The following is a 27,820-nucleotide window of genomic DNA, read 5'->3' as shown; positions in this document are numbered from 1 at the left end:
CGTTTAACGGTATGCTTCCCTTCAATGGCGGGAGAGGGTAGAGAGGGCGCCACTGCTGCGCTTTTGCGTCAGCGGCGTGTTTTTCTTGTGAAGTTTGTTGTGGCTGCGGCTGTTGGTGGTGGTGCGTGTGTGCATGTTACGCCAGTGCTCCTTGGGATATGAGCAACAAGTTAATTCTGGAATACTCATTGTCTTGTGGTGAGTACATTTCGTTGAAGCAACGGCTCTAGTTTTCATCCCGCGCGGGCTGCCAAACGCCGATCGAGAAATGTCTCGCATTCTTTAGAGGCCCTGCCAAGGAGGAGAAGAGGGTTCTAGGCCTAATAACCTGTCGCTTTGGAAGTGCCCCGTGCTCTTGACGTTGACATTTTTGCGGTGTTTGACCTGGCGGGTTTGTTGCAGCGTTGGGAGGGGGGGCTACGAGCTACGTTGTATTCGATCGAAAAGTTCACTTCGGTACGCACAGTGAGCAGTGTCTTGCGCGCTCCGCTGTCGAGGGTGAACTGTCAAACTGACGGTAGAAATCCGTGGGAGCATTACCTGACCAGGCTGCGCGCTTGCGATGTATGCCGCATGAATCGCCCGTGTTCCACATAACGGATTTTAATACGTGTGCCGTTCTGACGGTGTCTCGTGCTTTTTGTTAAGTTAATGGGCGCATCCGCGCCTTTGAGAGCAGTTATAAGAAATCAGAATTGCGCGATCGCGATATTTTCCTCTGAGAGGGAATGAGTTTTGATTCTGATTTCTCGCGTTTCATTAGCACCATACTTTTTTTCTGGTTTCTGGTTGCGAGAAATCATCGGTTATGTTTTTGCTGTCGCTTTTGTACGCTTAGCATTGGAGGACTTAGCCGTTTGTATGCGTTTGTTGTTCGTAAGCAACGCGGCAGTACTGTACTTACATCTAGTGGCATGTGGATCAAATTTGCGTTGTGTCTACCTGTAAGTTCTCAGTAATGATGGATATCGTTCGTGGTGGATATCGACGTGATGAAAAGAATTAAACCTGCGGCACCGAAACAGCGGCATTTTCGATCGCAATGTTTACTGGCGTTCTCTCTTGCATAAAAAAAAATGGTTTTTGAGGAATGGAAATGGCGCAGTAATTGTCCCACAACTCGGTGGACACCTGAACCGCGCCGTAAGGGAAGGGAGGAAGATGGGAGTGGAAGAGGAAAAAGAGGTGCCGTAGCATTGAGAATGAATTTTATCAAGAACAACTCATAAACCAATGAGGAGCTGTCTGTGAACGAAGTGAATGTTATGAAAATGGGCTGGCAGAGTCACATATTTGGATGGTCGGTATTGCTTTCGGGGTGGAAAAAAATGACTTTATGATTTCGGGTTAAGGCTCCTTAGTTTGTTTAGAAAATATTCCTGGTTCCATGAATAGCATGCTCACTATGACTTGTTTGGAGTCATCAAGAAGGTAGTACAAAAAGAGCAGAGCCTAATTTCACGAGCACTGTGCTGTTCTCATTGGCATGCTATACTGCATGAAGCCATACGTATGCAGTCCTCTAATGAAAGCATGGCAAGCTGCTTATAATTCCATTGTAAAGGTAGCAACGGGCACATACTGTCTTATCCAGTCAAAAGATGGGTTCTAATATATTTTCTTTGCACTGAGCACTTTAAAGGTACCCTAAGGCAGTCTTGTTGAGACCCATCCTTGCGGTTAAATGCTAGCTAAACTTGTTAAATGTAAGTTGTGTCACTGAAAGCGACATCCATGAGCACATTGTTAGGCAGTAAGATTTATTAGGAGAGGGCCTCAGAATAAAAAAAAATGCCAGTGGTAATCAGAGGGGTTTGAGGGCACCTTAGGTATCTGTTGTGTGGTGTACATGCTTCTTTAGTTCTGGAAAGCTTTTTCCATGGCTCAGGCTAACCGTGTGTCATGGCATACAGTGCCATAGGATGGTTCAAGTTGGCTACCAGCCGTGCATGTGCCCATAGTTTGATGAATTTGAACTGGCACAGATTTTCAGTGGTCATAAGCAATTTCCAGCTGGTTGGGAAGAACTCCACTAAGGCAGCCATCGTAGCTCCCAGTTCGCTTTCTTTCAGACAAGGAAAAACACGTTTTTATTCTTTACATGTGGTATTGCTGTTTTTTTTTTTTCTGTTGAGGCTAACAGTAAAACTAAACGTACACATGGATATGGCAGCGAAACAGGAAGAAATTTTAGTACAGAATCGCTTGTTGTGCTGCTCACAAAAGTCTGCACAACTAGCCCATGAAAACAAATGCCTTTTGATAACATTATGTGTGCTGTTTGTATAAAAAGAGATTTTTTAGCATCATTTTTGTAGGTGACCTCTCAAGCTGCAAAGAGCTAGCCAAAATATGGGATGTATGTACGGTATCGGTAATGTTCTTGCTTTGTCTTGTGGAATACGCAGTCACCACTCGAATTGAGCTGATGACTGTCAACAGAAATATGCCTCATATCATACATAAGCCATTAGAGCGAGAAAACTAAGTCAAGAAAGAGGGATGTATATAGTGTTTTCATTAAAAGGACCCCTCCAACTACAGTTTTGCAGAGCCTGCACATGACATGGGGCTCAAAAGAAGTTAAATTTCACAATGCCCTCTAAGAACAAAGGAGCTCTCTGTGTTGAAAGTGGTTCTTTTTCATATATTTCAAAAATGATATGCTTTGCAAAAAGTTCATGGGGTAACATCCAGCATAAGACTTTACACGTATCAAAGCAAGTCACGGTAAATTCTGCTTGAGGTAAGCACCTCATGATTGCCTAAAGGTAGGCATGGTGATGTTTTAATGTGTAGTGAGAATAAGTACTTGTGGCTTAAACCTTAGTTCCAGGTATGTATGTAACTCCTTGTAGAGAACCTCAACCAGAAACTGACATGCTCAAGCTGTGCAGGAACCAGTGCTGCCGCAGCTGTTAAGTAAAAAGGTTGCTGCTTTCGTGGCATGTGAAAGAAATAATTAGGAAAATGGCAATGCCACAGCAGTTTGTATTTCATACAACTTCATGGGTACACTTTGCAAATTGTATTACAAACTTGCTCCGTCTCTTACCTTATATCAAGTTGTCATTATACTTGCCTTTCCGAGCACAGCACGCTTATTTCGACTATGCCTTGCTGCACCTCACCGCCAGCTTTAATGTCTTAGCTCGTTATTTAAGCATTCAGGTGTAGGGAGTGTCAGAAAAATATTGCACAGGAAAAGGTTGTAGTCAAGAATCGCGAGCACAGACAAATTTGTATTGGGACTCACCTGATGATGAAATGTTATTCTCTTGCCATAAATGTCATCTCAAGCACTCTTTCATGGGCATACTTACGGGCATTAAGTTCTTTCGTGTGTGTGTGCTGCCACGTTGGGTCTCATTTGGCTTGCTGGGGCTTCCCTAGCACTGGTAGAAGATCAGAGGCGCTGCTACCCTCTCCTCCCCTTCAGTTGTGCTGTGGAAGTGAAGCATTGCTGCACCTCAACATGATTCTGGGACTGCACCTCAAAACACTTTTCCCATCTTGGGACTCTGCACCTCATGGGCTTACCCAGCTTTGGTGGATAAAGATTAAAAGTGCACTAAAGAGGAATCTGAGCTCATCTTTTTACCGCGGGAGCTCTATCTACACCTTCCGGGCATTCTTAGAAACTTGGAATTATTGTCCTGTGCAGCCGGTTGCCCTAATTAAATCGGATTAAACGTCCCGGCTCCAGCTATTTTCTTGAACTCAACGCAGTAGGTAGGAGGAGTCAGCGAACGCGTCAGCCAGTCCCGTGGCGGCTTGCCGCTCTGCCATCGGCGGAGCAGTACGTAAATCAAAAAGTGCGGCTATATTGTCTGTGACTGAAAAATGTTTATTCACAGAAACCTAGAAAAAAACTAAATAAAACCGAAGCCGCCACGGGACTTGACTCCGCCTACCTACTGCGTTGAGTTCAAGAAAGGGCGGGAGCCGGGACTTTTAATCCGATTTAATTAGAGCAGTCGGCCGCACAGGATAATAATTTGAAGTTTCTGAGAATGCCCGGAACGTATAAATGGAGTTCCCGCTGTAAAAAGACGAGTTCAGGTTCCTCTTTAGTGCACCTTTAAGGCATGCTTGCAACACATGCACTTCTTACAGCTTGTGTCATTTGCGTCATGTAAGCATCAAGCAGCATGACATTTCAGCAGGTATGGGCACGTTAATGTGCTGCCATTGGTGAATGCGGTGCACACATGGTTAAACATGGAAGGGACCACAATTGTCATGTCTGCTCGAAGGCGGTGGGCTTGATGTTGCTTGCATTATACTCTGTTCCATACATACTAGGCAACGCTGCCAAAGCTGGCGCGCCTATTCACGCACGCTAAGTCCGCGCCTAAAAGTAGTTCGCCATACGACCAACGTGAACACAGTCATATTTCATTGAGGCAAATCTTGGGTACTGTAACTGGTCACCTCCTGCATTTCGTTTTACCTTTAAGAAGATTTTCATAGTGCAACTTGTGAAGACTTGCAGAAGTAAGAATTACATGTAACGGTATGATATGCAGCTGGTAGGGCGAATCGCACTGACTCCAGCTGCGCCTAAAGAGTAGTTCACGCTCGGAAGCCCCAAACACTGAGCGCCTCACAGCTTTGAACGTGATTTTCAGTGTTACCAGTTAATCTTACACCGCTCGTTGCTTTCATCTAAACACTCGCCAGGGGGTCGAGAATGAATGGTGCATGGTCGAGTAACATCGTTTCGTGGATGCACTACTTCTACAGCCTCTGCAGCATTGCCTGCTATGTATGAAATGGAGTATAATTACCTGGCAAATTTACCAAATGCTGTTGCAGGCTCCCTCCTCCAACACAGTTCTCGGAGTGACCAATATTTTGCATTAACTGATATTCGTTATTAATTCTCTGCACGCAAAAAAGAACTTCAGACATGGGGACACAGGTGGGCCAGTACATGATTTCTGTTCTCTTCTGGTCATGTCTCATGGCTTTCATTTTTTTTTCTCTTAATCCGCAAACAGCACCGTGGTGTTATCTTTTTCTTTGCAGTATGCTTGCAAAGATATAATTGCAAACATGCTTGCACAGCTTGAGCATGCGAGTTGCTGCTCACAGTTCTCGATAAGGGGTCACAGCCAGGGGCCCTGATACTTTCTTACTGGTCATGAAACTTCTGTGTAATGCTACAAAGGAACCTTGTATATTAGGCTGGCTGGATGCGTTTCGCTGGATGTGAAATGTCAGCACACATTAAAGAACCCCAAGTGGTGTAAATTAATCCGGAGCTTTCCACTATGGCATTCCTCATCGCCATTAAACACCACAATTTAGTTTTGCTATCATGTGTGGTGTGCTAAATTTGGCTAGCTTCTTAAAGCGACTATGCAATAAATTAATTGAGATTACATAAAGCAGACGAGAGATAGGCATTTCATCACTCGTCACCCCAACGCAGGAATTTTTAAGCTAGCATCAATAACACTGAAGATATAGACGATTAAAAATTACACTCCTTCTCTCCCTCCTCAACTCGTACACGCGGGGCAGCAGAAAAAAATAAAGAAAACAGCTCTGGGACTGGGCCCCGCCCATGAATACGTCATCCGCTGACGTTTCTTTTGCAACTTCCGGTTGTCGCTCCTAGCACCCCAGCAGCAGCGTCGGCGGCGTGATTGCACGGCACGTTGGGTTTCTTTGCTTCTCGTCTGTTGTAGTTAGCAGTAATGGATCCGGACCTCAAGGCGCGACTGCTCGCTCTTACGGCCGCGGTGGGCATCGAGCCCTATGCGTTCACGCCGTACCGGCTGAATGCCAGCGACTACAGTACCGACTCGGCGAGCCACTGCGAGTGGCTCCGTAACTCCCTACAGAAGGAGCCGGCAGAGGAAAATTGAAACCATATGCGCGAAGGCAATGCCCTGGCTCGCGCTTGCCCGAGAGGGTTGCTCGGCGGCACGAGCAGACGATTTTCACGGCTACCGGAAGTGTGCCTGTGACGTCGTGGCTGCCGTGGCTCCAGTGAATGAGGGCGTGTGGTGGCCTGGCGACGTCAAGGGTACAGTGACGCATTTTTTAACGATTTTAGTTTCCAAATCGGTCACTACGAGCACGCCAATCGGCCCGCAAATTTTAAAAAACACGGTTTCTAAAAATTCATAATAAATTGCCGGCTTAGTTCCGAAGACTCATACTTGGTGTGAATGCTTCTTAGCATCATTTATAATCATTGAAAACATTTACAAGCGACTTAATATTCATTGCATAGTTCCTTTAAAGAGTTCCTGCAAGTTGCAGTTTTGTGAAGTAAGCTGTTTTATTGTATTGATATTTTCAAACCCATAAGCATAATAATACTGTCTGCATTTGACATTGATATTTAAACTTTTTATTGTAGCTTCATATATTGTGTAATCTGCACTATGTGGCTGTGATTGTGATGTTAAGGCAAGCACATAGCTTGTTACGACAGTTCAAGAGACTTGTGGTGAAAGTGTAATTTTTACAATTCTTGTGTGCTAGGTGCCTAAATCATTCTGCCGTGTAGGTGTGAATGGACAGTTGTTCTTAATTTTCATAGCAGTGGAATGATGCTGTGCACCAGAACTTGGCAGGCCCTCAGGTCAGGGTGTTGGGTTCTATGGGCACCAGACTGCTGGCTCGATTTCTAATTTGTTTTAGCATGTCATGAGCGTAGTCAAAAGAGTTCCAGCAGAATGAAGAATAAAGACCACGTATGCGTTGTAATGGTTGCCCTTAGTGCCGACTTTTTGCTCAAGGTTTTATTGGTTTTCATTGCTAGAGCATTGAAATTGGTTGCAGTGTGGTGCGTAATGGAGAATTGTTCATTTATCCTTCGGCTTTGTGACAGTGTTATAACTATGGGATAGACTTCTCGGTTCAAACCAGAAATGCCAATAAAAGTACGCCGAATTCATTTTTTTTTTTTTTCAAATTCAGTTTCAACTCAAAAAGGTTAGTATTCCTGACATGCATATCACAACCACGTGGTTATTGAGTACCAGTTACAGTAGGCCACAGGAGAAAATTTAAAAAGTGCTGAAACCAGGAATGCAAGGGTATTTTTGGAATTTAGTGCCGTGGTTGTGAGCTTTGAGGTAGTCGTATATCAGGAGGCTCCACCTCCTAGCCAAGCACTGTCGGCTAACATAGCATTGTCTCCTCCTATTTGTATCACCGGCTTACAGCCGTCTCTTGGTTCAATAGGTTTTTCCACAGCATTACTGTAAGGACACTGACAACTTTTGAAACCATGACAAGCAACTGTCAACACGAAACCAGCGGCATGAAAATGTCAGGGTCTGGCTTCCATAACAGTTAAACGGCAGTTCCATCGCTGTCGTTGCTATGCCGACCACATGATGAGTGATCCTCTCGTCCAGAGCAACAGCTTCCTTCTGCAAGCATAGCTTTGAATACATCATTTGTGTCTTAATTACTGCTGCATCAGCTGCTCGTTCGATAAAAAAAAAGAAGGGCCAAGATAAACGTGTAATTTTTGACCGCACAAAGACGACATATATTTCACCAATAAAAACTGAAAATTGCTATATAGAAATTAATAGTACTATTCGCCGAAAAAAAAAAAAAAGAAGGAAGTTACATTCTGAAATCAACACCGAAAAAAGTTGCCAAATTTTCAAAAATGAAAAACTGAAAAGTCCAACCCCTAGTTATACAACAGGATAGATAAGCGGGCGAGTTGGTGATACATAATGCAAAAAAACAGCGCTTGTTCCTGTGTATTCTTCGTCTAGTCCCCGTTTGTTCGCGCTGTTTTTTTGCCCTAGTTATAACCTGCAAGGAATTTTCCTGTTAAGTGTTTTTGTATTTGTGAAACAAGATTCTATTCCCATCTTTTTTCTGTCCAGATGGGCATGTTGAGGAGTTCGAGCCATGACAGAGTCGTTGCTGCTATGGGCACAGTGCAGCGCTTCCCTAGTCTGTGTAAGTCTTATGTTTTTTGTTTGTTTTTTGTTTGTTTTGCATTGTTTTGAGGGAGGCCTCCCCCGAGACTTGAACAACTTGCTTTGCTGTTTGCTGACCGCATGACGTAGAAATTTTTGGAGCTTTCCAAATGTAAGCCCTCACAGAGTATGATTATACCAGGTGCAGACCTCTGTGTATCGAATCTTCATTCTCTGGTATTGCTAACTGCGTTGGTGACGTAAACATTATGCTTTGAATGAGGTAGCTTTCATCAGAGTCCTACATAAAGGGGCACTGAAATGGTGTTCACCGAGGGTAAAAAAATGCGGGAATGCTGACAGATACTGCATTGTCTATCATCCTCGCGAAAAATTTTTTTTCGTGTAGCATATATAAAGCGCCAGAAATATTGGCTATTAAAAACGGCCCAGCTCAGTTGTTTACTTTTTTTTTTTTGCCACTCAGTCTCTCGTCATGGCTATACAGTACAGGAAAGTGTGGAAAGGGAGACGCCGTGGTCTCCTGCTGACCATACACCAATGACGGCCCTTTGCTGCTGTCACGTGCACTGCATGAGGTCGTGTGCGAACTTTCGGGCAAAAGCCCAGCACTGCAAGTTGCCGCAAGGTGCAACAGCTGGAAAAAAATTTGTCAATTATCATTTCACAGAGAACTTGTGCACAGCATGCACACTCAGTAGAATTTACTCTACATAATGCTCACATTTGATAGCCACTTTCAGAACCGCATTTCAGGGACCCTCTAAGTGCATTCGTAACTTATTTGAAAGGTAGGCATGACAAAAGGAAAAGAAACTAATAGCAAGAATACTTTGGGTTAGGCCATTGGTACACATGCTGAGATGAAATAGTTTGACCCCAAAATACAAGGGTATAAGATGCGGAGGTTGGCCTGTGTCTATTGCCAGTCCTTTTGTCTGTTTTCTCCATCTCTATCTTTTGGGCTCAAACTTTTTCATTCTAGCTTTAGAGGCCCACTTGGCTGCTGGTGGCCATCTATGTCAGTGGCTGTTGTTAAAGAGAAAAAAAATAGCAGTGGTTAGTATTTGGCAAAGTAGTGCGTACAAGCATTGCAGCTACTGTGGGATAGTCTTTCGTTAGCAGGGGTAACAAGGGAATGTTTACTGCTTCTTTGCACTGTGTGAAATGTTGGCAAGTTTTTTTCTATTCCACCCAGGGACACTAGCAATAGTTGTGTAGTTACTCTCATTGAAAAATATATTGTTTTATAACATTCAGGCTTTTCTCATTAAGTTTTTTGTTACTGTGACCCCCTTGCCATCTGAGTGATTTTTTTTTGTGAATGCATTTTTTTTTTAGAAGAACTTTTTGTTGGGCTAGATGGTGCATACTGTAACAAAAGAACTGTAGTGCGACCAAGACGAACACAAGACAGAGGCACACAGGACTAGCGCTAAACTTATCTAACTTTATTCACTGGCAGCGCAGCAAATATAAGGAAAAAAACCCGATCACGTGCAGATACCAGGTCACACACACCGCTATCAACAGAACCGTTCAAGATATGCCATCTCCGATTTGTATAGATTCACAGATGTATCGCTAACACAATATACGTCTCTCTTCCTTATATGAAATGCCTCCAGTAGTTCCCTTGCCCTAATAGATAAAGATTTTGGGCAAAAGCAAAGATACCTTGAAGAAAGTGTAACTTGGCAGTGAAAAAACCTGAAGGCACCGCACACAGAAACTACAGATGTCACGAAGACATTATAGAGCGGTGTTTTCACTGTGGGTGATTTGAGACCTTTTTAGTGAATGGTATCCATGGCATTACTTCATCGTAGGATAAGTTCAAATAGCATCTGTAGGAAGCAGGCAGCCGGATGCTGTCTATTGACACGGTTGTATCATGTGCTGCCCACGCTAATGACATCCTTCTGTAACACTGTTTTGCATTCTAAATTGTCGCTTTGATGAATGAATATGTTTAGTCTGCATGCAAAAGTGGGCACAGCTAATACAAATGCAGAAATTCTGTGTATAGGGATGGTGATGTATGAAACAAGGTAATTTCAATGAATGAGAAAAAAATATAGGTTTGATTTGGTAAACAAGTTCATAACAAAACCTACAAATGTCACTTGTTTATGAAAGTAGTAAGCTAGGTAGAGCGTTTTGTATTCCACAGCAGAACAACTGATAATAGTTATAGTTGTTTTTGCTGCCAGAATATCTCCAAAAAATTCAGATTGTGGAAGTAATTCCTAAAACCTGGTTTGTTCAGAAAATAGCACCTGATTCCCTCACGAAATTCTGAGAAAACAGAAAAGAAACGCTGAAACGAAGGGCCCTGTGTATTGATTTTTGAATACTTGGTGGGTGGAGATATAAGCCTCCTAGTTCAGACATTAGTGACTTTTTTTTCTTTGATCCAGATGGCTGGGATAATATGGATACATTTACGTTGCAGTAATGCGATCTTTATTGATGATAGTTGCTAATGCTTTTGGCACTAGTTGTAGTTGGGGGTCCTCTAAAAGTGTTGTTGTTGCTCAACGAAGTGAAGCACGCCTCTCCTCGCATCCTCCTTCCCTTCTTGCCGTCATCTACAGGGGTTCCTGGCACCACCTGGGGACCCCTGTGTAGCTGTAGGGGTAGCTGAGCCATGGAGTGTGTGGCCGGGGGGTCGGGCCTCGGTGGTGCCCTTCCCAAGGTTCGCAGCTCCTCGCCAGGAGACTTGGGCTACCACACGCTGCTGTCTGCACCGGGATGGCCGACCACGACCACAGGCAGCGGCCACCATCAGCGACCGGCAAGCACGCGATGCCTGTTTGACCGATTGCCAGACGACCTCCTGCTCCGCGTGCTTGCGTGCTTGTCGAGTGATGAGCTGTGTCGCTGTGCACGCGTCTGCCGCCGGTGGTATTTCCTGGCCTGGGAGCCACGCCTGTGGACCAGCATTGTGCTCTCATCGGAGCATCTGCCCGTCGACCAGGGTGAGTGTTGCTCGTGCTTTGAAAGCAAAGAATGACCTGCTGGCTATGCAAGCCGTCTTTGAGTCTTAGCAAACTCTTAAGACAAATTGCTTATTCGGTGAACTTATGCCAGTGAAACGAAGAGGGAACTAGGGGGTGATGAAGCTGATGAGTGCGAATAGCTGCTCTCAAATAATAGAGTAGCTCAGACTTTGGCAAGCCACTGTATTTGTGTACCTCTTGCATTTTCAACAGTGTGCCACAGGCATCACAGAAAAAAAAAAACAACTATGCAGTCCTCAAATTGCACCAAGTGCTAGCTCAGAAACTTGCTATCACACATCACACTGTTGGGTAAAGCTAAAGAAAAACAACAAGCATGCCTGTCTTAGTAGTTTAAGCTGTCACTGGAAAAGGTCGAGGGATATGTATGACAGATTTGCAAAATTAGCACACAGAACTAACATGCAGCACACAAGCTGCTGCTTGTGAATTGCGGTAGAAAAATATTCGCTTTCAAAGGCATATCCGTAGAGAAACACTGAAGCGTAGCCTTAACTCATCTGCCAATGAGCAATCGTCTCCTAGCTTGTGAGGCTGTTTGTGTAAGGTGCTAAGTGCTAATCTTGTCATGTGAAAAACTTCTAAGCTTTTTACTAACTGCATAAGACAAGCTCTCATGGTGAAGACCACACAGACAAGGTGTGTTAACTCCCACACCTCTGTTGCTGCAGGCCTGCGCACACTCTTTCGCCTGCTGAGTCGGGACACCCCTGGTGTGTGCTCCGCTGTGGAGCGCATCTGCCTGAACGGGTGCCTCTGCCTTACGGACAGTGGCCTGAGTGCTGTGGCCCGAAGGTGCCCTCAGCTGCGGACACTGGAAGTGCGCGGCTGCTCCCAGGTGACTGACTTGGGTGTCTCTGAAGTGGTCACGCGATGTCTCAACCTGTCACGCCTTGATGTCACTGGTAAGCATTCTGGCATTCTCATTTCAGTTATGTCATTCACTGACTTGTGCCATCATTTCTCTAAAATATTCTAAAGGTCTTGATATGCAGATTAGGGGGGAGACTGTACATTCTTTTCACAGCAGTGTTACACAGTAGGCATGTGTGGATAATGAATTCTCATTTCGAAGCATACATTATTACAGGTGCTTCAGAATAGTGTATGCATGTTTACGTATGCTAAATGCGAGCATTATGAGGGACATAATGATGCATGTCACAGCAGCACATTTATTTGCGATGAAAACTTCAGTCATTTTGGCGCCATCTTGTTTTCTTAAAAGTTAACCATTTTTGTGAACAAACCAATCTCTCATTAAGCCTAGCAGCTGCTGAATTGTCGAGCGAAATAAAAAAATAAATGAGCAAATTTATCTCCCATCCATTTTGCTATAGATGAGATAAGACAAAGTGAAAGCCCTATGTGCCACTTATAATTTGTGTGTACTGAAAAACGCGGTAACAGCAACGAATTCATCACGAAATAAGGGCCCCGCTTTAGAGCGCGTCACTATTTTGGGAGCGCTAGTTCCTTGCTTAAGCAAAAGTTACATATGCAAAACTTGAAAAATGGAGTCTGCTACCTGAGCACACATTGTGGCTCAATCAGAAATAGCGTTTCACGCATGCATACTGTGAAACCTGCTATTTTTTACACGTACGCAATCCTTTTGAGTTTGTCTGTGTATTCTATGCTGAAACTGCCTATTGTTTTAATAATTTCAACACAAAGTGAGTATTTTTTAATTGTACTCCATATGCTGTGTGATGTCAATGCATGTTAAAAGTCCAGGTGGTCTAAATTAATCAAGAGGCCTCACCTCCACTGCGGCGTTCCTCATAGCCCATGTGTCACGTCGGAATGTTAAAGCACCATAATTTACATTTTTGCAGTCTGACTCATCCATTGCATGACAAAGGCCTCTCCCATATCCTTCCTATTACCGTAATTTTCCGCAGCCTTTACGAACCAAGAAAATTCAACTCCAAATTTAAGTCAACTCTCCCCCCTTCCCCCACACTCCCTGCAGCTCACAACGGATGTATGCTTACATTGTGCTCTGTTATATTTAGTTCTTTGTGATTATATTTTTTCTTACCTTCCCTTCATCAATTTCGCTAACAGCTAAAACCTTTTTCTTGAGTGCTTGGTCGTGTAGTATGGTACTGCTCACTGTGCCGCCGCACTATTTGCCGTATAAACGCGTGTAAGGGCCGCTGTTTTTTTCTCACATTCGAGGGCCAATTTTAGGGGTGCGGCCCATACATACGATGTGTGAAAAAAAAAACTTTTTTTTAAGTAAAACACACCAATCGGAGAATGAGCGGGATTTATTCCTTGTTTAGTCATCACTCATGGAGTCTTCCGACTCCAAGCTGGTACTATGCTCTGGCGCACGCTCATCCCACAAGAAGTCACACAGCATGGGCACTGTCAACGCGTAGCCATCGTTCTGCACTTCAATTGCGTAGCAGAGCAGCCCTTCCTCCAGTTTGGGAAACTTGCACGACTTGCCTTGGAAAGCGCGCTTTTTGCAGCTTGTGTTCCTCAGTGCATCCTTTTGGTTGCATCATCGTCGGGACTCACTTCTCGGCCACGGCGAATTTCCTGCCCAGCGCACGCTTGCCGTGTTTGAGAGCAAACTCCCCTGCTGTGTAGCCATTAAGGGGCTTGCCCATCGTGCGTAAATTGCAACGCTCAGCGGCAGCACACTAAAGCCACAACTGCGGTGAAAGCAGGGGAAGGCAACCACAACAGGCTGGTGATACTGATGCTGATATGGATAGCGGGAGCTTGCGGAAGAGGAAAAAGTTGACGACGATGATGATGAGCCGCAGCCTTGGACGCCATCCGTGAGCGGCACCTGCAAGCTCCTGTGCGCTTGCGCGGCCTCTACAATCAAACACACCGTTGCTCGCAGCCGGATCTGATCATTGAGGCCATGGCGCGTGCATTTCGAAGGCTATTCCTGCATGAGTCATGGTGCGGTCCTTACAAGGATTTAAAGAAAAAAAATATTTCCTTGGAGAAAACAGGGTGCAGCCCGTACATGGGTAAGGCACTTACACACGTTTATGCGGTAATCTTGTGGTATGATTCACGTGTACAGATATAGTGATTTCCGTGTATACGGCATATTGCACCTACCAGAATATCGTCATTGATGCCTAGTGTTTCTGTACATGTTCTCGATATACAGGAACACTATTGCTGACTGCTGGCGAGCGACAGCTTGTAGAGGGAGCCCGCGCTGATGGTACGAGCGATGCGTAGACAGAGCTTCATGCTGGGCAATCAACTTTTTGTACTGAGTAAATGGCAGTTACTCTTGTAAAGCCCGTTTGTCAAAATCTTGGGCAGCGTGGCCGACGGTGAAAATGGCTGCGAGGCACAATGTGCCCGTGCACTTTAGGCTGAGAGCCATGCGGTTGCACAGGTTTGATGGCAAGCTTTTTCAAAGGAGAGGGGGACAAGAAGCGCTGACAATGCATTAGTGTCGATCCACTCCTCATCTGTCCCACAAGATTCACACTTACTTGGGTAGCCTTGCAGTGAGCTCAAAGTTTCTGCGAGATAGGGCAATGCTGGGCTCTCATGGAGTATTTTTTCCTGCCTTTTGCCGCATAAATGTAACGCGTATTGTTCTCGCGTTGTGCGCTCATTATTTTTGACACACATGGACATTGGCGATGAAGAACGTGGCCACGCTGTGCATTCCAGCACGCAGTGACTTTCACGCCATCCGATTTTAACTGCCACGTTTATCTTACTCGTGCTAGGCCAGTGTTCATTACAAATGGGCACAGCTGCACAGAGGTGCTGTGTTTGCACTTTGCCATTCATTTCAGTTGTGCAACATAGTGACACTGGTGCTCTGCCATTTGCTAAAAATGGAGCTCTATGCATCGTTCAGTGTTAAATCAGGCTTTGTGCGCACTACAGGCAGAAATGTTGACGATGCTTCAGGCAGCACAGGGACAGATCAAAACTGGCTTGGCTCACAAGGATAAGGAGGTGACTGAGTCTGATTAATTGCTTCTGAGTGTGGCAAGCACAGGTGTACAAGAAAGTGTGACAACTTGCTGACATAAATTAAAAACCGGAGAGGTTTTAGTGTGGAGGAAATTTAATAAAGCTTCTTAAGCTTTGTAAACAAAAGTTAAGAGCCACACATCAGCACATTTGAGCCACTGTGCTCAAGGGTATGTGCAGTGTACGGGCTGTTCAACTCATTGTATGATGTGTTTCACGAAGGTGTCCCCTTTTCTCTTATGCAACGTAAAACTTAGAATTGAAGACCTTCCAGGTGTGTCTGTGTGACAGTAATAACAAAGTTATTGTTGTAACACATCTTTACACCACACTAAAACTTTTCTAGTGTTGTTTGCCAGCTTTACACAGATTAGGAAACAAAAAGCTGCATGCTCCAGAGTGCTTCTAAAGCAGTGTTTTATTGCTCCAAAGTGCTCCAGATTCGAAATTTGAATGCTCCAGAGTGCTTTAAATCAGTGTTCCTCTGCTCCAAAGTGCTGCAAATTGGAAATTTTAGTGCTCCGAAAATTGCTCCAAATTGCATTTTACCAGAAGCATTACTGCTCTAGGCTTTGTCCTGTTGGCAGAGAGTGGAGCCACACTGGAACGTATGCACAGTATGACTTCCTGAGCCTGAAGGCAGAAAATTTTCTTACTTTAGTTCTGCTGCGCATGCTTGTCATGCAGCGTCAACACAGTCGCCTTCCCTTATAGCTGGGGTAAATAGGGAGTCATGCCATTGTGGGGAAGGTGAACCTGAGGGGGCGGTGTCTCAAGTGTGTTCCCCCACGATTTGTATCTGTCATTTGGTTACTGCCCAATGCCAAAGCCCTAATGCCACCCAGGGAAGCTTCTCCGCTGCGTCAGTCACTCCGTTTTTGTTTTCACACAATGTCATTGACCGACCAACTCATGTTTGTTCACCAGAACTGATAGTAGGAGGCTTGTCTTGCATGCTCAGGGTGCTACCAGGTTACGAGTGTGCGTCCGAGGCATGGCGCCAGCATGGAAGTGAGCGAGTCCCTGGGGGGCCTGGCTCCATCAGGGGGGGGCCAGCTGTACCTCCAGTACGTGGACCTCACCGATTGCCAGGCCCTGGAAGACTCGGGGCTCAAGGCCCTAGCCCGAGCCTGCCCACAGCTCACGCACCTGTTCCTGCGGCGTTGCGTGCGCCTCACTGATGCTGCCCTCAAGTGCGTGGCCAGCTACTGTGTCGTGCTGAGGGAGCTCAGCATCAGTGACTGTGTCCAGGTGAGGGGCGCCTTTCTTTTCTGTACTTGTAGTGTTCAGAGATATTATTCTGCAATTTTGAGAGTCTAATTGAACTCTAGGGGAGATCTCAATTAGTCTCATCTCTCCACCACGTTACCAGCTTGTTGGATTAGATGCGGTGGCATTGGCATTTAGATAATGAGCCTAAGGTCATACATTTGATACTGCCCACTGCTGCTGCATTTCAGTGGAGGCAGAACGTAAAGACACCTCTTTGGTGAGATTTTGCTTCATTTAAAGAGCCCTCCAATACGATATCTGCATAGCCCACAGTGTTGCCTTGATAAGTGAAAATCTATCAGTCATTCATCTAGTAGCCTCTATCTAGTAGGCTATTATAGTTGCACCAAAGAAGAATCGAAATGGAGAGGCAGTGGGTGACAGCAGTGATTTGGGACATACAGTAAAACCTCATTAATTCGGAAAGCTGGATACCGTATTAAACGCGTATAAGGGCCACACTTGTGTACTGTACGGGCCGGAACTTGTTTTTCCGAAGGAAATATTTAAGAAAACATCCGTGTAAGGGTCGCACCTGAACTTTCCATGACACACACGGGAATAGCCTTTGAAATGCACATGCCGTGGCCTCCGCGATCAGCTCCAGCTGCGAGTAACGATGCGCTTGATTGTGGAGGCTGCGTACACGCACAGGAGCTTCCAGACTTTGCCAGAATATGTAAATAACGGATACGTCAATATTATTTGAAAAGCAACACTTGTAACATGTGCACGACATCTCTGTGGGCAGTGAATGCTTTGAGGCCCTAACGCGTGCACTCTCCCATACTCCAGTGGCTGCCGTCATCATTGTGCTGCAGCTGCTTTTATTTCGTGCTGCCCAGTCCTGTGCCTGTTTGCCTGCCTTTCCTTTCCTTACTCCACTCAAATGTTTAAGTGCCTTCTCCTTCTCCTAGCAACTTGAGAGTCTGGTGCTGAAGCTTGCTGTAGCTATTTTGAGCAGTGAGAAGAAAGATCATGTTATTTGCGTACCCTTGGTTCCGAATCAGTCGAGCCCATTTATAGCAGCCGCAGTTATAACTAGGAGTTGGACTTTTCAGTTTATATTTTTTGAAAATTTGGCGGAATTTTTTTGTTTTTATTTCAGAACTCGTTTCGCTTTTTTTTTTGGCGAATATTGTTTTCGATGGATGAAATACTGACTTTTTTTTGGTGATTTAAGGGGTGACACGGCTCTTTCGGGCCGAAAATTCGGGAAAAAATGAGTTTTCCAATTTTGTCATATTCGGATTCACGAGGTCATTTTGCACCTGACAGAGAATATTTAGAAAGAAATAGCCAGTATATGCTTAGTAATAGCCATTTAAATTTCCGAAGGTGCACGATTTGCCTTCTAAATTGAGGTCAAATCATGCCTCGCCGTCGCTCGGTACCTGCGCGCTCCCCCGACGCCGTTTTGGTCTCGTTCAAAAACCTGCGCCTCCAGTTTTTTTTTTTTTTTTAAATCGGTAAGCAACGCTGGCATTTTTTCGTTCGCGGACAAAATGACCACAAAGAAACGTGCGCGCTGCGTTGTCATTGGTTAGAAAAACCATGTGATCAAAATGTGGTTGGGTAGGCCATGGGTTAGGCTTGTCTGCTCCAGAAGCGCGCCACCATTTTGAGAGAGTCTGCCCCGCAGCGCATGTGGATGAAGTATCACTTGTTTCATCGGTTCGGCACCCGGAAACGGAGAAAACGCAAAAGGCACAAGGAGCCTGGACTATCGCAGTCTCCGCAGAGCGAAGGTCGAAGTGCGGATGGCGCGCTGCCAACCGCACCGTGAACGACCGTGAAGCGCGTCGCGGACCGGCGCCGTCAACAATATCGCTAGTGCCGTTACCGGCTCACTGTGGCCTTTACTGTTACATAATTAAATTACCTGCAAGTTTCTAACAAAGATTACATAATATTTTGAGAACAACTTGTTTCACAGAAAAACTAAAAGCATATTTGAAATGAGCATTTTGAAATACATAAACTGGTTAAGTTTCATGAATATCTATCAAGAAATAAGATAAATAGTTCTAAGAGGGGTGTGTCCCCTCTTAATGCAGCAATCTTGTGTGGTAAAAAGTCATTTGAAGTCTTTCTCGGTGTTTTTGTCATCCCGAACAACTTATCTTGGTAATTAGCATGCAAGTGACAGTACTTGGAGCTTTGTTGTAGAAGAAATTGCTATTATCATTAAAAGAGTAAATCAAGTAAATTGAGATAGCCAGCAGACAAAAATGCAAGTTGACGTTTACTTCTAAGAACTAGGTTGACATTTTAAAAAATGTTGGGTTGTCGTGCTGGGTCAGTGCGAAGGTGGGGCATCATGTGGTTTGCGTGTTTGATGGCAGCGATCAAACTGCCGACCAGTTGTCACGGTAGCCAGAACATACTTTTTCCTAATGCCCATGCACGGTTTCGTGTCAGTGTCTTGCTTGCAGTTCATTAACCTACTGTATGCAGGACACTGCAAGGCACAGCAGCATATGCTGCTGAGCATCATGCATCATGCACCTCGAGCATCATGCGCTTGTCAGTCATTTTGCATTTGACCTTTGTACACAAAGGAACAAAAGTATGTTCTGGCCAGCTGTTGTTTTCTCACTGCTGCACTTGTAGAAATTTTTGGTATCGTTGCAGTAATTGTCATGTGAGCTGGAATGCATGCAACACATTTGGCAATTATGGGTGTGCTTGTGAACTGTGTTGCCATTGAATATATGCCCATTTTGCTTTGCAAACTCCAATGCACACACTGAACCATTTGTTTCCAGTTCAGCTTACTGGTGGAGTGCCTCACTCAACCTTGTCGCCCCTTTCAGGTTACTGACTTCGGCCTGTATGAACTGGCCAAGCTGGGTCCGCACCTCCGCTACCTGAGTGTGGCCAAGTGCGAACGAGTGTCGGATGCTGGGCTGAAGCAGGTCTGCCGGCACTGTTACCGACTGCGCTACCTCAATGCCCGGGGCTGTGAAGCTGTCTCGGATGCCACCCTTGAAGTCCTGGCTCGCTCCTGCCCAAGGCTCAGGGCTCTCGACGTGGGCAAGTGCGAGGTGAGCTAAACAGGCCTCAGCAGAGCCGAGTCGTGCACACTTCAGTGGTCGTCAAAGAAAAGGGCAGCAGGGAGAGAGAGCATGGGGAGCGTGGTTCAAGGCTGAAAGGAATAGATTTTGAAAAAGCAGAAGTTTTTCCTGCTCTCTCACTCCCCAATGCACTTCCATTAAGAGCACTGATTGGACGAAACTTACGGCATCTCTTTACTCCCAGTGCTTCCAGCATGCATGCTTGTACAGCCGGGCTGAAGTGAAACACAAAGAGCGCACGTGAAGCTGTAGTGTACAACTAGCCTGATTCCTGTTTTGGAGTAAAAGGTCTGCCGAAGTACATATTTATAAGCTGGTTGTAAAGGAAAATCTTGCTGAAATATAGAAAAATATGGCATCTGTGTGCTGAAGCGATAGCTTCACTACGCCATGTAAAGCCAAGGTCACCGGGCCGAGCCAGAGTCGTTAATGCGCATGCGCTGAGCAACAACTGCGCCACGCAGGATGTCAGAGTTGCGCTGCTGCCGCTGCCGACTTCGCAACCTCGCTGCACGCATCGCGCATGCCCAGTAGCTATAGGTGCGCTGCGCATGCGCAGTTGGGCAACAGATGTGCATCATTGCTCGGCCACTTTATAATCAGAGGGTGTGAAGCGCTCGTTCTTCAGATGAATGGTGGGTGAAGAAGGGGAAAGTCTGCGTGTATACTGCGACCCAGGAATGCCAAGCGCGCGGCCCAGACGCTGGAACGAGAGGAACGGCTTGCCAAACGATGCCGTCAAGAAGCGGAAAAATGACTGCGACAAGCCGTGAGCGAAGCAACGTCTTCTTCGGGTCAGCTATCACGCACACACTAGGTTTAACCGGAGCTAAACCATCACCAATTTTTTAAATTCCAACCACAGAGAAGCGAGCGGCGCACTGCATCTTGATGTTGGGACCGACTGAGAAGCATGCTGCAGGACATTGTGAAAATTTGCATTTTGTGGCCGCACTTTGCTGGCATCATGAGCAAATCAAGCTGCCTCAATTGCACTTGAGTTCATGTGGCGTCTGTTCTGCTGATAGCCAGGAAATGGCAAAATTTGTACCTTGAAACGAAGCAGAGCATCATGACAGAGATTGAAAGCGGCTGCATCAGGAGGGGTTGTCTGTCTGTTTGTTCCATAACCAACGAAAATGCACAGGTGACACTTAAGCTGTTTGCCAGGTTTGGTGCAGAAATTTGACAAATGCATGGTTGTTGGGAAGCGGCAGGTCAGTTTGATTGTCAGCAACTGCTCCATTCATAATGTCACGCCGGTATTGACTGCAGCGAGCCTAAAACTCTTGCTGATGAATACAGTAGCCAAGAGCCAGCAGCTTCCTCCCAGGCACCGTGAAAAGAGCATGTGATGCACTGGCTGCGCAGTTTCAGTTCCTCTCGTGTGCAAGCTCAAGTTTCCTTGTGCTGCAGCTGAGATGTCAACTGCATTTTTGAAAAACTGAACTGAAAACCATAGCCATGGCCTTGTAGAGCACCCACTTTGGCTTCGAGAGGTGGTGGGTTCGAATCCCAGTGCCAACCAGTTCCTGACCGGTTTTCTGAAATGGGTACAAGCCATCACCGGGCCTGGAGCGGCTTCTCAGGGTTCATGGCTTGGGAAAGGGGCCTGTGTCTTCAATTCCTTTCACTTTGGGCTTGACTAGGGACTCGGGGAAAAATGGCCATAATGGGCGTTAATGCACAAGGGAGATTTCGGTCCATCACAGACAGAATGATATGGAAACAGCTAACAGTGAGCTACAAGTCCAAATAAATGGGGTGCCTAACTGTAATAGTTAAAAAGTTGGCTATTATATACAGTAATCCTTCGTTATAACAAAGTCAGCGGGATGGCGAAAAAATTCGTTATAAGCGGTAATTTGATATAAGCGACCACCCGAGAAAAGCTAAAGCAGTCGAGCTTTATTTGCGCTGCAACTGCGAAGAAGTCAAAATACAATTTATTCAGCGAAGCAAAACTTTATTCAGGCGCAAAAAAGCAGTGAGCTTTGGCTGTTTCAAATTCTTACCAGGCGTATGCAACTCCTGCTCTAATCTGACCAAGCATTGCACGAGGCCATGGTCGCCACCCATGCATTCAACCTTCGGGGTACAGTCGAAACCCGCGATAACGAAATCGCCGGGGGCAGCAAAAAAATTCGCTTTCACAAGAATTTCGTTGCCGCGAAAATGAGGCATAAAAGATAGAAAACAACCCGCAAAAGGAAATTTATTGCCAAAAGTTGGTTAGCTTGGTTTGCCAAGCCTTGCCTTGCAGCAACGTCGTAGTTCTCCTTTCACATTGCAAGAAGTGATCCATTGCCACGTTGTCGTCATGTGCACCTAAAAACGTCCGGATCGTGTCGAAAGCGTCCAACACATTCCTCGGGCTTACCTTCTCTTCATTTTTTGGACCTTGGTACTCGGTGTCGTCGCTTTCGCACACACTGCTGATGATAGCCTCATCGGTCATTTCCTCATGAACAACTACGTCGTCATCAGCGCGAACGAAATGATCGACACTGAGGCCATTTGGAACAACGTAGTTGTCGACGGCACAAAGCGCACCCCATGCGTTGGCCAGCGATTGCGGCACTGCGCTGGCAGAACAGTCATCGTGCGTCTTCATGCGCGTTTTCATTTGGCGACTCTGAATCAGAGTCTGCTTGCGGTGTCTGCTGGGTGGAGGCGAAGCCCGCGTGCTTGAAACAGTGCTCAATCACAGCCGGAGGCGTCGCAACCCATGCAGTGGCCAGCATCTCAAGAGCCATGAACAAGTCCACGTCGGTGGGACGCTTGAGGTGGAGAATAAGTATGAGACACTGAATTAGCCTCTCTTTGTAGGCCCACTTCACACTTCGTATGACGCCTTGGTCGAGCGGCTGCACAACATAAGTGCACCCGGACGGGAAAAAAAAAAGCACACGTTTGTGAGCTCCATATCAACGTGATAGGCGGTACAGTTGTCTAAGAAAAGACTCACCGACCTGCCTGCCTTTCTCATGTCAGCATCGAAGGCCTCAAGCCAGCTGGAAAATATTGAACGGGTCATCCGAGACTTCCCGTTAGAGGTGTACTGGACAGGCAGCGTGCGATTCTCCTTGAAGCAGCGGGGCTTCTTGCTCCGGCCAATGACAAGCGGCGGCTATCTTTCAGTGCCGTCCATATTAGAGCACAACAATACTGTCACGCGCTGCTTGGTGGGCTTCCCTCCGTGGCATTTTTTACCTTTCAGGTGCAGGGTCTTAAAGGCAGCATTTGATAGAATAAACCCATTTCGTCCACATTGTACACGTCTGAGGGTTCGTACTGGCCCAGGATTTCTTCGGCAGTCAGCTGCCACGTCAATGTTGCCACCGGGTCCACTCCTGCTGCTTCGCCCGAAATCACTTTGGCCACAATATCGTGACGGGCTCAGCCAGCCAGCGCTTGCTCTGAATTGTTCACGCCCTAGCATGCAGGCAAAGCCCAGAGCCTTCTGTTGCAGCACTTTGCCAGACAGAGGCACTTTGTTCACTTGCTGTTCACTAAACCAGGCAAACACCGCCTTGTCGACGTCCAGGAACACTGCAGCCGTCACCGTTTTGTGCTAGCTCGAGCACCATTCTCAAGCGCACCGAGAATGGCTGCCTTACTTTTCAAAATTGTAGACAGAGAGCTGCACGCAATCCCGTACTCGCCGGTGATATCCATTCTTTCCTGCCTTTTTCACCTTGGGCAATGATGGCAGCCCTTCCCCTGCAGCGACAAAAATCTTTGTTTTTTGGCTGGTGGAGATATCTTTTGAAACGCAAACGTGCCGACTGCTGCTCATACACACACACACACACCACCACCACCATCGCACACAACGAACGCACGTGCACCGCTTCGCAGGCCTAAAAGTGCAGCGCCGATGATCAGTCTAGTGTCCCCCCTGATGGTGTCGCTGCCACGCGGAACCGATCACAGAGAGCATGCGCTGCGCCGGTATGGTGGCCAGCACCAGCTAAAGGTGGCTAAAAACGCATCGGCTGCAAGGTTGCCAGGCGCCAACACTGTCGCTGCAGCCACGCAAGCGCGCTGTGGCAGTTTACTCAATTTGAGCGCTTTTTTGAGGCTGTTATTCATAATATGGGAGACAGTATGCGGACCGGCGTTGCAGTAAATTTTGTTATTGTGGGATTGCAGCACAAAAATGTTTCGTTACCAAGAGATACGAAATGCATTGGCCCTATGGGCATTTGCCGGGGATCCGGAAATATTTCGTTGCAGCGAGAATTTCCTATTCTCGAAATTTCGTTATCCTGGGTTTTGACTGTATTTCGAATTTGGAATACAGTGGCCGCTTTTATGGCTGAGGTGGGGGGGCTCACGGAAGACTGCAACAGTATCGTGCTGGAAAGTGCTGCAAATGCCGTAACTCGAATCTGAATTTGTGTTTTGTTGTGCTCAAAAAACGATTAGCCGCTCATCATGGGTATGCAGCGCAATCATGAAAACTGAACGATTTTGCAGTAGGGGCTTTGAATGAGATCGCTGGGCAGTTTCTTCCGAGCTGTGTAGCCTTGAAGTTTGCAAAACGAAAGGTTTTCGGCGCACTGTTGTCGACTACAATGTGTGAATTCTATGGTTTGAGGGTCGTTGTTCGCGCAGCGTCATGTCTGCGCCGTTGGCAAATGTCGAGGAACAAAATTCAATGATCCCACCACGCATTTAGACCGTTTGTCTAGTTGGATGGCACGAATCGAGCTTGACCGGCTCGAGAAGGTCATCGGGGAAACACCATGGTTGCATTGACCCTCCATGTTGACAGCCTGACTCGCCTCTGGCGACGCTCGGATTTTTCATATTTTTGGCAAGTTATTGGTCGATTTGCGCCGTCAAAAGTGCAACGCAGCTAAGGGCGCTATTTTATTGCGATGCAGGCCGATTATGGCGAGTCGCGAACAAATTTCTAGACTGGCTTCCGCAAAATTGTCTTCCGAATTTGTTAACGTAGCTCCTCGCATCGAACGTCACAAAGTAAATGCGACCAGCAGTCGCTTGTGACCAGGCAGCAGCTCAACAACACCGTTGTTCACACTTGCAAGCATGACCTGCAGGTCGCCTTCTCGTTTGAAGCGAAAACTCTCGGGAATGACGTTGTTCGCGCGCTTTCAAGAGTTTCGTGCGCTTTGGCCGATCTGAAACAGTTAGGCTTAGCGATGACTACGGCTGCCAGGGAGCAGCTCAGTTCATTGCCTGGCGTGTCCGCGGTCGGCGTCGTTGCCGAAAGCTCGGCTCGCTCGCTGATTGCTTCAGCTGTTTGCGACTCGCATTTGCTATGCTGGAAAATCGAGGAGCGAGCGACTGGTCTGCAACTTGCAAGTGTGAATGGGCCCCATCGGATGGATACTTCTTTTGTGTTTATTTATTGCGTTTCAGCACAAGAAGGGCTCTTTAGAGCGGTTAAACTTTGCCCATCGAGCGCACCCTATGGAACGCTACGACGCAAGTCTGCCTGCGGTCTTTTGCCCACTTTTCGGCATTCAAGAGACTGCGGTTTTCTGGCATCGCAAAGCGTCAGGAAAAGTTTACATCACGGGGGACACCAGTGGTGCGATTGCAACCAAGATTAACGATTCGGGCACTCTACGCCATGGAATTTGGCAGCTTCCATTCGCTCCGCTCTAAACAGCTGCGGGCACTCACTACTCGCTTGGTACCCGTTACTAGGCAGGTCATCAGTCGCAGGTTTGGTACTTTTGTGGCCTGTTCTGTGCCTGCATGAGACTAATTCGTCGGCGACATTCATTTGACACTGCATGCGCAAAAGGGTCACCGCCGCTCGGCATCAGCTATGCCTCCGCTTGCCACTTCGCTCTAGGTGGGTCAAGCTCTTCGTGCACTTTGAGTAATGCGGATTAAAATGCATGCGTTTGGGTCGGGACCGGAAGAAATTTCGAATAAAGCGATATTTCGAGTAACGCAATGTTGTTATAATGAGAGATTACTGTATTATCAATAAAGGGTACTGTGCACACATAAATAAGGATGAGAAGGGTACACAACTGCGCTTGTTGAGTGCGCGTTCCTTGTTTATGTGTGCACAGTACCATTTGTTGATAATGATCGACCAACTCGCCCAGCAACTCATTCTCTTAAATTATATATTAGTTCACCAGATTAGTAAACATGTTTAGTTGGATTCTGATGCAGACCACCTCTGAAAATACTATACTGAGGAAAGTGCTCAACAGACTTAAAAAGCCTATATTTAAAAATTACCAACTGTATTAGTTGAAACACCCTGTCCCTTCTAGCAGCTTCTGTATACATGACATAAAAAATAGTGCAGCAGCACACAAGGATGAGAAAGAACACACAGAAGCGCTAATGTTTGTTCTTTCTCATCCTTGTTTGCTGTTGCACTGTTTTGTATCTTATGCGCTACCAGCATGCCCAAACTGCTACTTTGTATACTGTGTGGGGCTTGAAACTTGATTCTGCACTCTTCGTCTGTTTGATGGGCAGGTTGGGGACCGTGGCCTTGCCTGCCTGGCTCGCCACTGTCTGAACCTGCGCAAACTGAGCCTCAAGTCGTGTGACCTGGTCACCGACCGGGGACTGCAAGCACTGGCCTACTTCTGCCGGGGCCTGCAGCAGTTGAGCCTCCAGGACTGCGCGGGAGTCACAGTGGACGGCTACCGCATAGTGCGCAAGTACTGCCGTCGCTGCATCATCGAGCACACCAACCCAGGCTTCAACTAGACTGCCCTGGTGCCAACGGCTTTTGCCACCTTTTCTCCTCGGGCTGTTTTCTAGAGCGATCATTTCTGGGGACAGTGCTTTGCTTGAGTTCCATTTGGCTGTAGCGGGCGGAACTGCACTGGAGGAAAGAAGTTAGGGGCCAGGCACACTTTCTGTAGTCATCATCAGTTTGGGGTAGTGTATTTGTCCGTAAAGTACATTGACAGTGATAGAAGAACGGGATGGTTCATGTCAAGCTGCTTTCAAGAACAGGCCAGTACCGCCCCTGTGTGCAGGTCCAGAATTTTTCACACGTTGGCCCGTGAAGGAAATTTGAGGTCTAATCCGTGCTTTGCCTAGATTACCCCGCTGCAGGAATGCATATGCTTTGCTATGCTTTGTTGCCATGTATGAACAGCAGGATAGTGACACTAAACAAACCTTTATGCACTCGTCTCGTTATGCCTGCTGCACATTGTGCAAAGCACGGCCTGTGGCATTTCGGAGGATGTTGCAGATGTGGCTCTTGCGAAAAAGCTGCAATATTTTCAAGGAGCCTCTCTTTGGCCATCTCGTAAGAATGTTGTGCATTCATAAGCAGATAAAATTTATCTCATGCAAGATTTCGTGTCTTGTATATAAATATTTCTTTCCTTCTTGTGCTTCGCTGTGTACGAAACCAGCGCAACTTTTGCAATACAGTAATTGTTCATGTCACGCTAATTGCAAGCTGATGTGAACAAGTTGCTCTTTGCATAAGCTTCTACAGTCTACTCCCGTTAATACGAATTTCACGGGGATGCCAAAAACTTCCAATTAAACAAACTTCCCATTAAGAGGCACCAAAAAAATTCTCTTTATTGGCAGTGAAATCGCGCTAGCTCACGAGAAATAGTTCGTCACCTTTCTCTGCTTCTGCTGCAGAATCGTGCAGCAGAAAGCATGTTTTGTAGGCTACAGATATGCTTAAATGCTTCCGCCACGTTATTTTCTGCAGCGAAAAACCGCTCCACAACAGCGAGGCCCGCCTCTGCATCGGCAGCCCTTGGTTGCGGCTTGTCTTCGACGTCGTCGTCCACGTCGCTCTTGTCAAGGGATTCGCTGGGCCGAACAATTTGCAGAATTTCGCCATCCATGAGAGCTTCGCAGGTTTTGACTTCACTGTCCGCAGCGACAAAGTCTTCCAAGCGAACCTCACCCAGAAAAAAAAATTGTAAATTGGTTTTTGGGGAAAAGAAATGGTGCAGTATCTGTCTCACATATGGGTGGACGCCTGAACTGTGCCCTAAGGGAAGGGATACAGGAGGGACTAAGAATGGACAGAAAGATGAAAGGAAGAAAGAGGTGCCATAGTGGAGGGCTGGGGAATAATTTCAACCACCTGGGGATCTTTAACGTGCACTGACATCTCACAGCACATGGGCGCCTTAGCATTTTTCCTCCATCGAAACGCAGCCGCTGCGATCAGGTTCGAACCCGGGTACCCCGGATCAGTAGCCCTAACCACTGATCCACCGCGGCAGCGCCAGGATTGGCGCTGCTGGGCTCTCCTGTTTGTGCTTCCCCCGATGTAGCACAAGGAGAGGCATCTTCCGAAGCAGGTGTCACAAAGCCACAAACCCTGAAGCAGTTGGTAATCATCTCTTTTTTTGCAGGATCGCATGCTCACGGTAGCCTATGAATGGCGCTAAGCAAACTCGCCTCGTACTGTGAGGAGCTGTCCGTGCACAAAATAATGCGCTCAAAAAGGTGCTTCCTGTAGAGGGCCTTCACATTTTTTATTAGACCCTGGTCCATGGGCTGCAGGACAGACGTGGTATTCGCAGGCAAGAATGCAAGGCATATA

At 46.5% G+C, this 27,820-nt stretch overlaps 1 protein-coding gene across 1 annotated transcript; it reads left to right on the top strand.

Moving 5' to 3' along the window:
* Positions 1-71: 71 nt before the first annotated feature.
* Fbxl7 (F-box and leucine-rich repeat protein 7) lies at positions 72-27,820 on the top strand. The gene is made up of 7 exons (XM_077669418.1): positions 72-198; positions 7,872-7,947; positions 10,526-10,909; positions 11,623-11,856; positions 15,891-16,180; positions 19,018-19,248; positions 25,759-27,820. The coding sequence occupies exons 3-7, from the start codon at positions 10,579-10,581 to the stop codon at positions 25,993-25,995; spliced, it is 1,323 nt and encodes a 440-aa protein (XP_077525544.1). The 5' UTR covers positions 72-198; positions 7,872-7,947; positions 10,526-10,578; the 3' UTR covers positions 25,996-27,820.

Source organism: Amblyomma americanum, chromosome 6 (genome assembly GCF_052857255.1).
Source record: "Amblyomma americanum isolate KBUSLIRL-KWMA chromosome 6, ASM5285725v1, whole genome shotgun sequence".
Taxonomy (NCBI): domain Eukaryota; kingdom Metazoa; phylum Arthropoda; class Arachnida; order Ixodida; family Ixodidae; genus Amblyomma; species Amblyomma americanum.
This window is presented reverse-complemented; position numbering and strand designations above follow the sequence as displayed.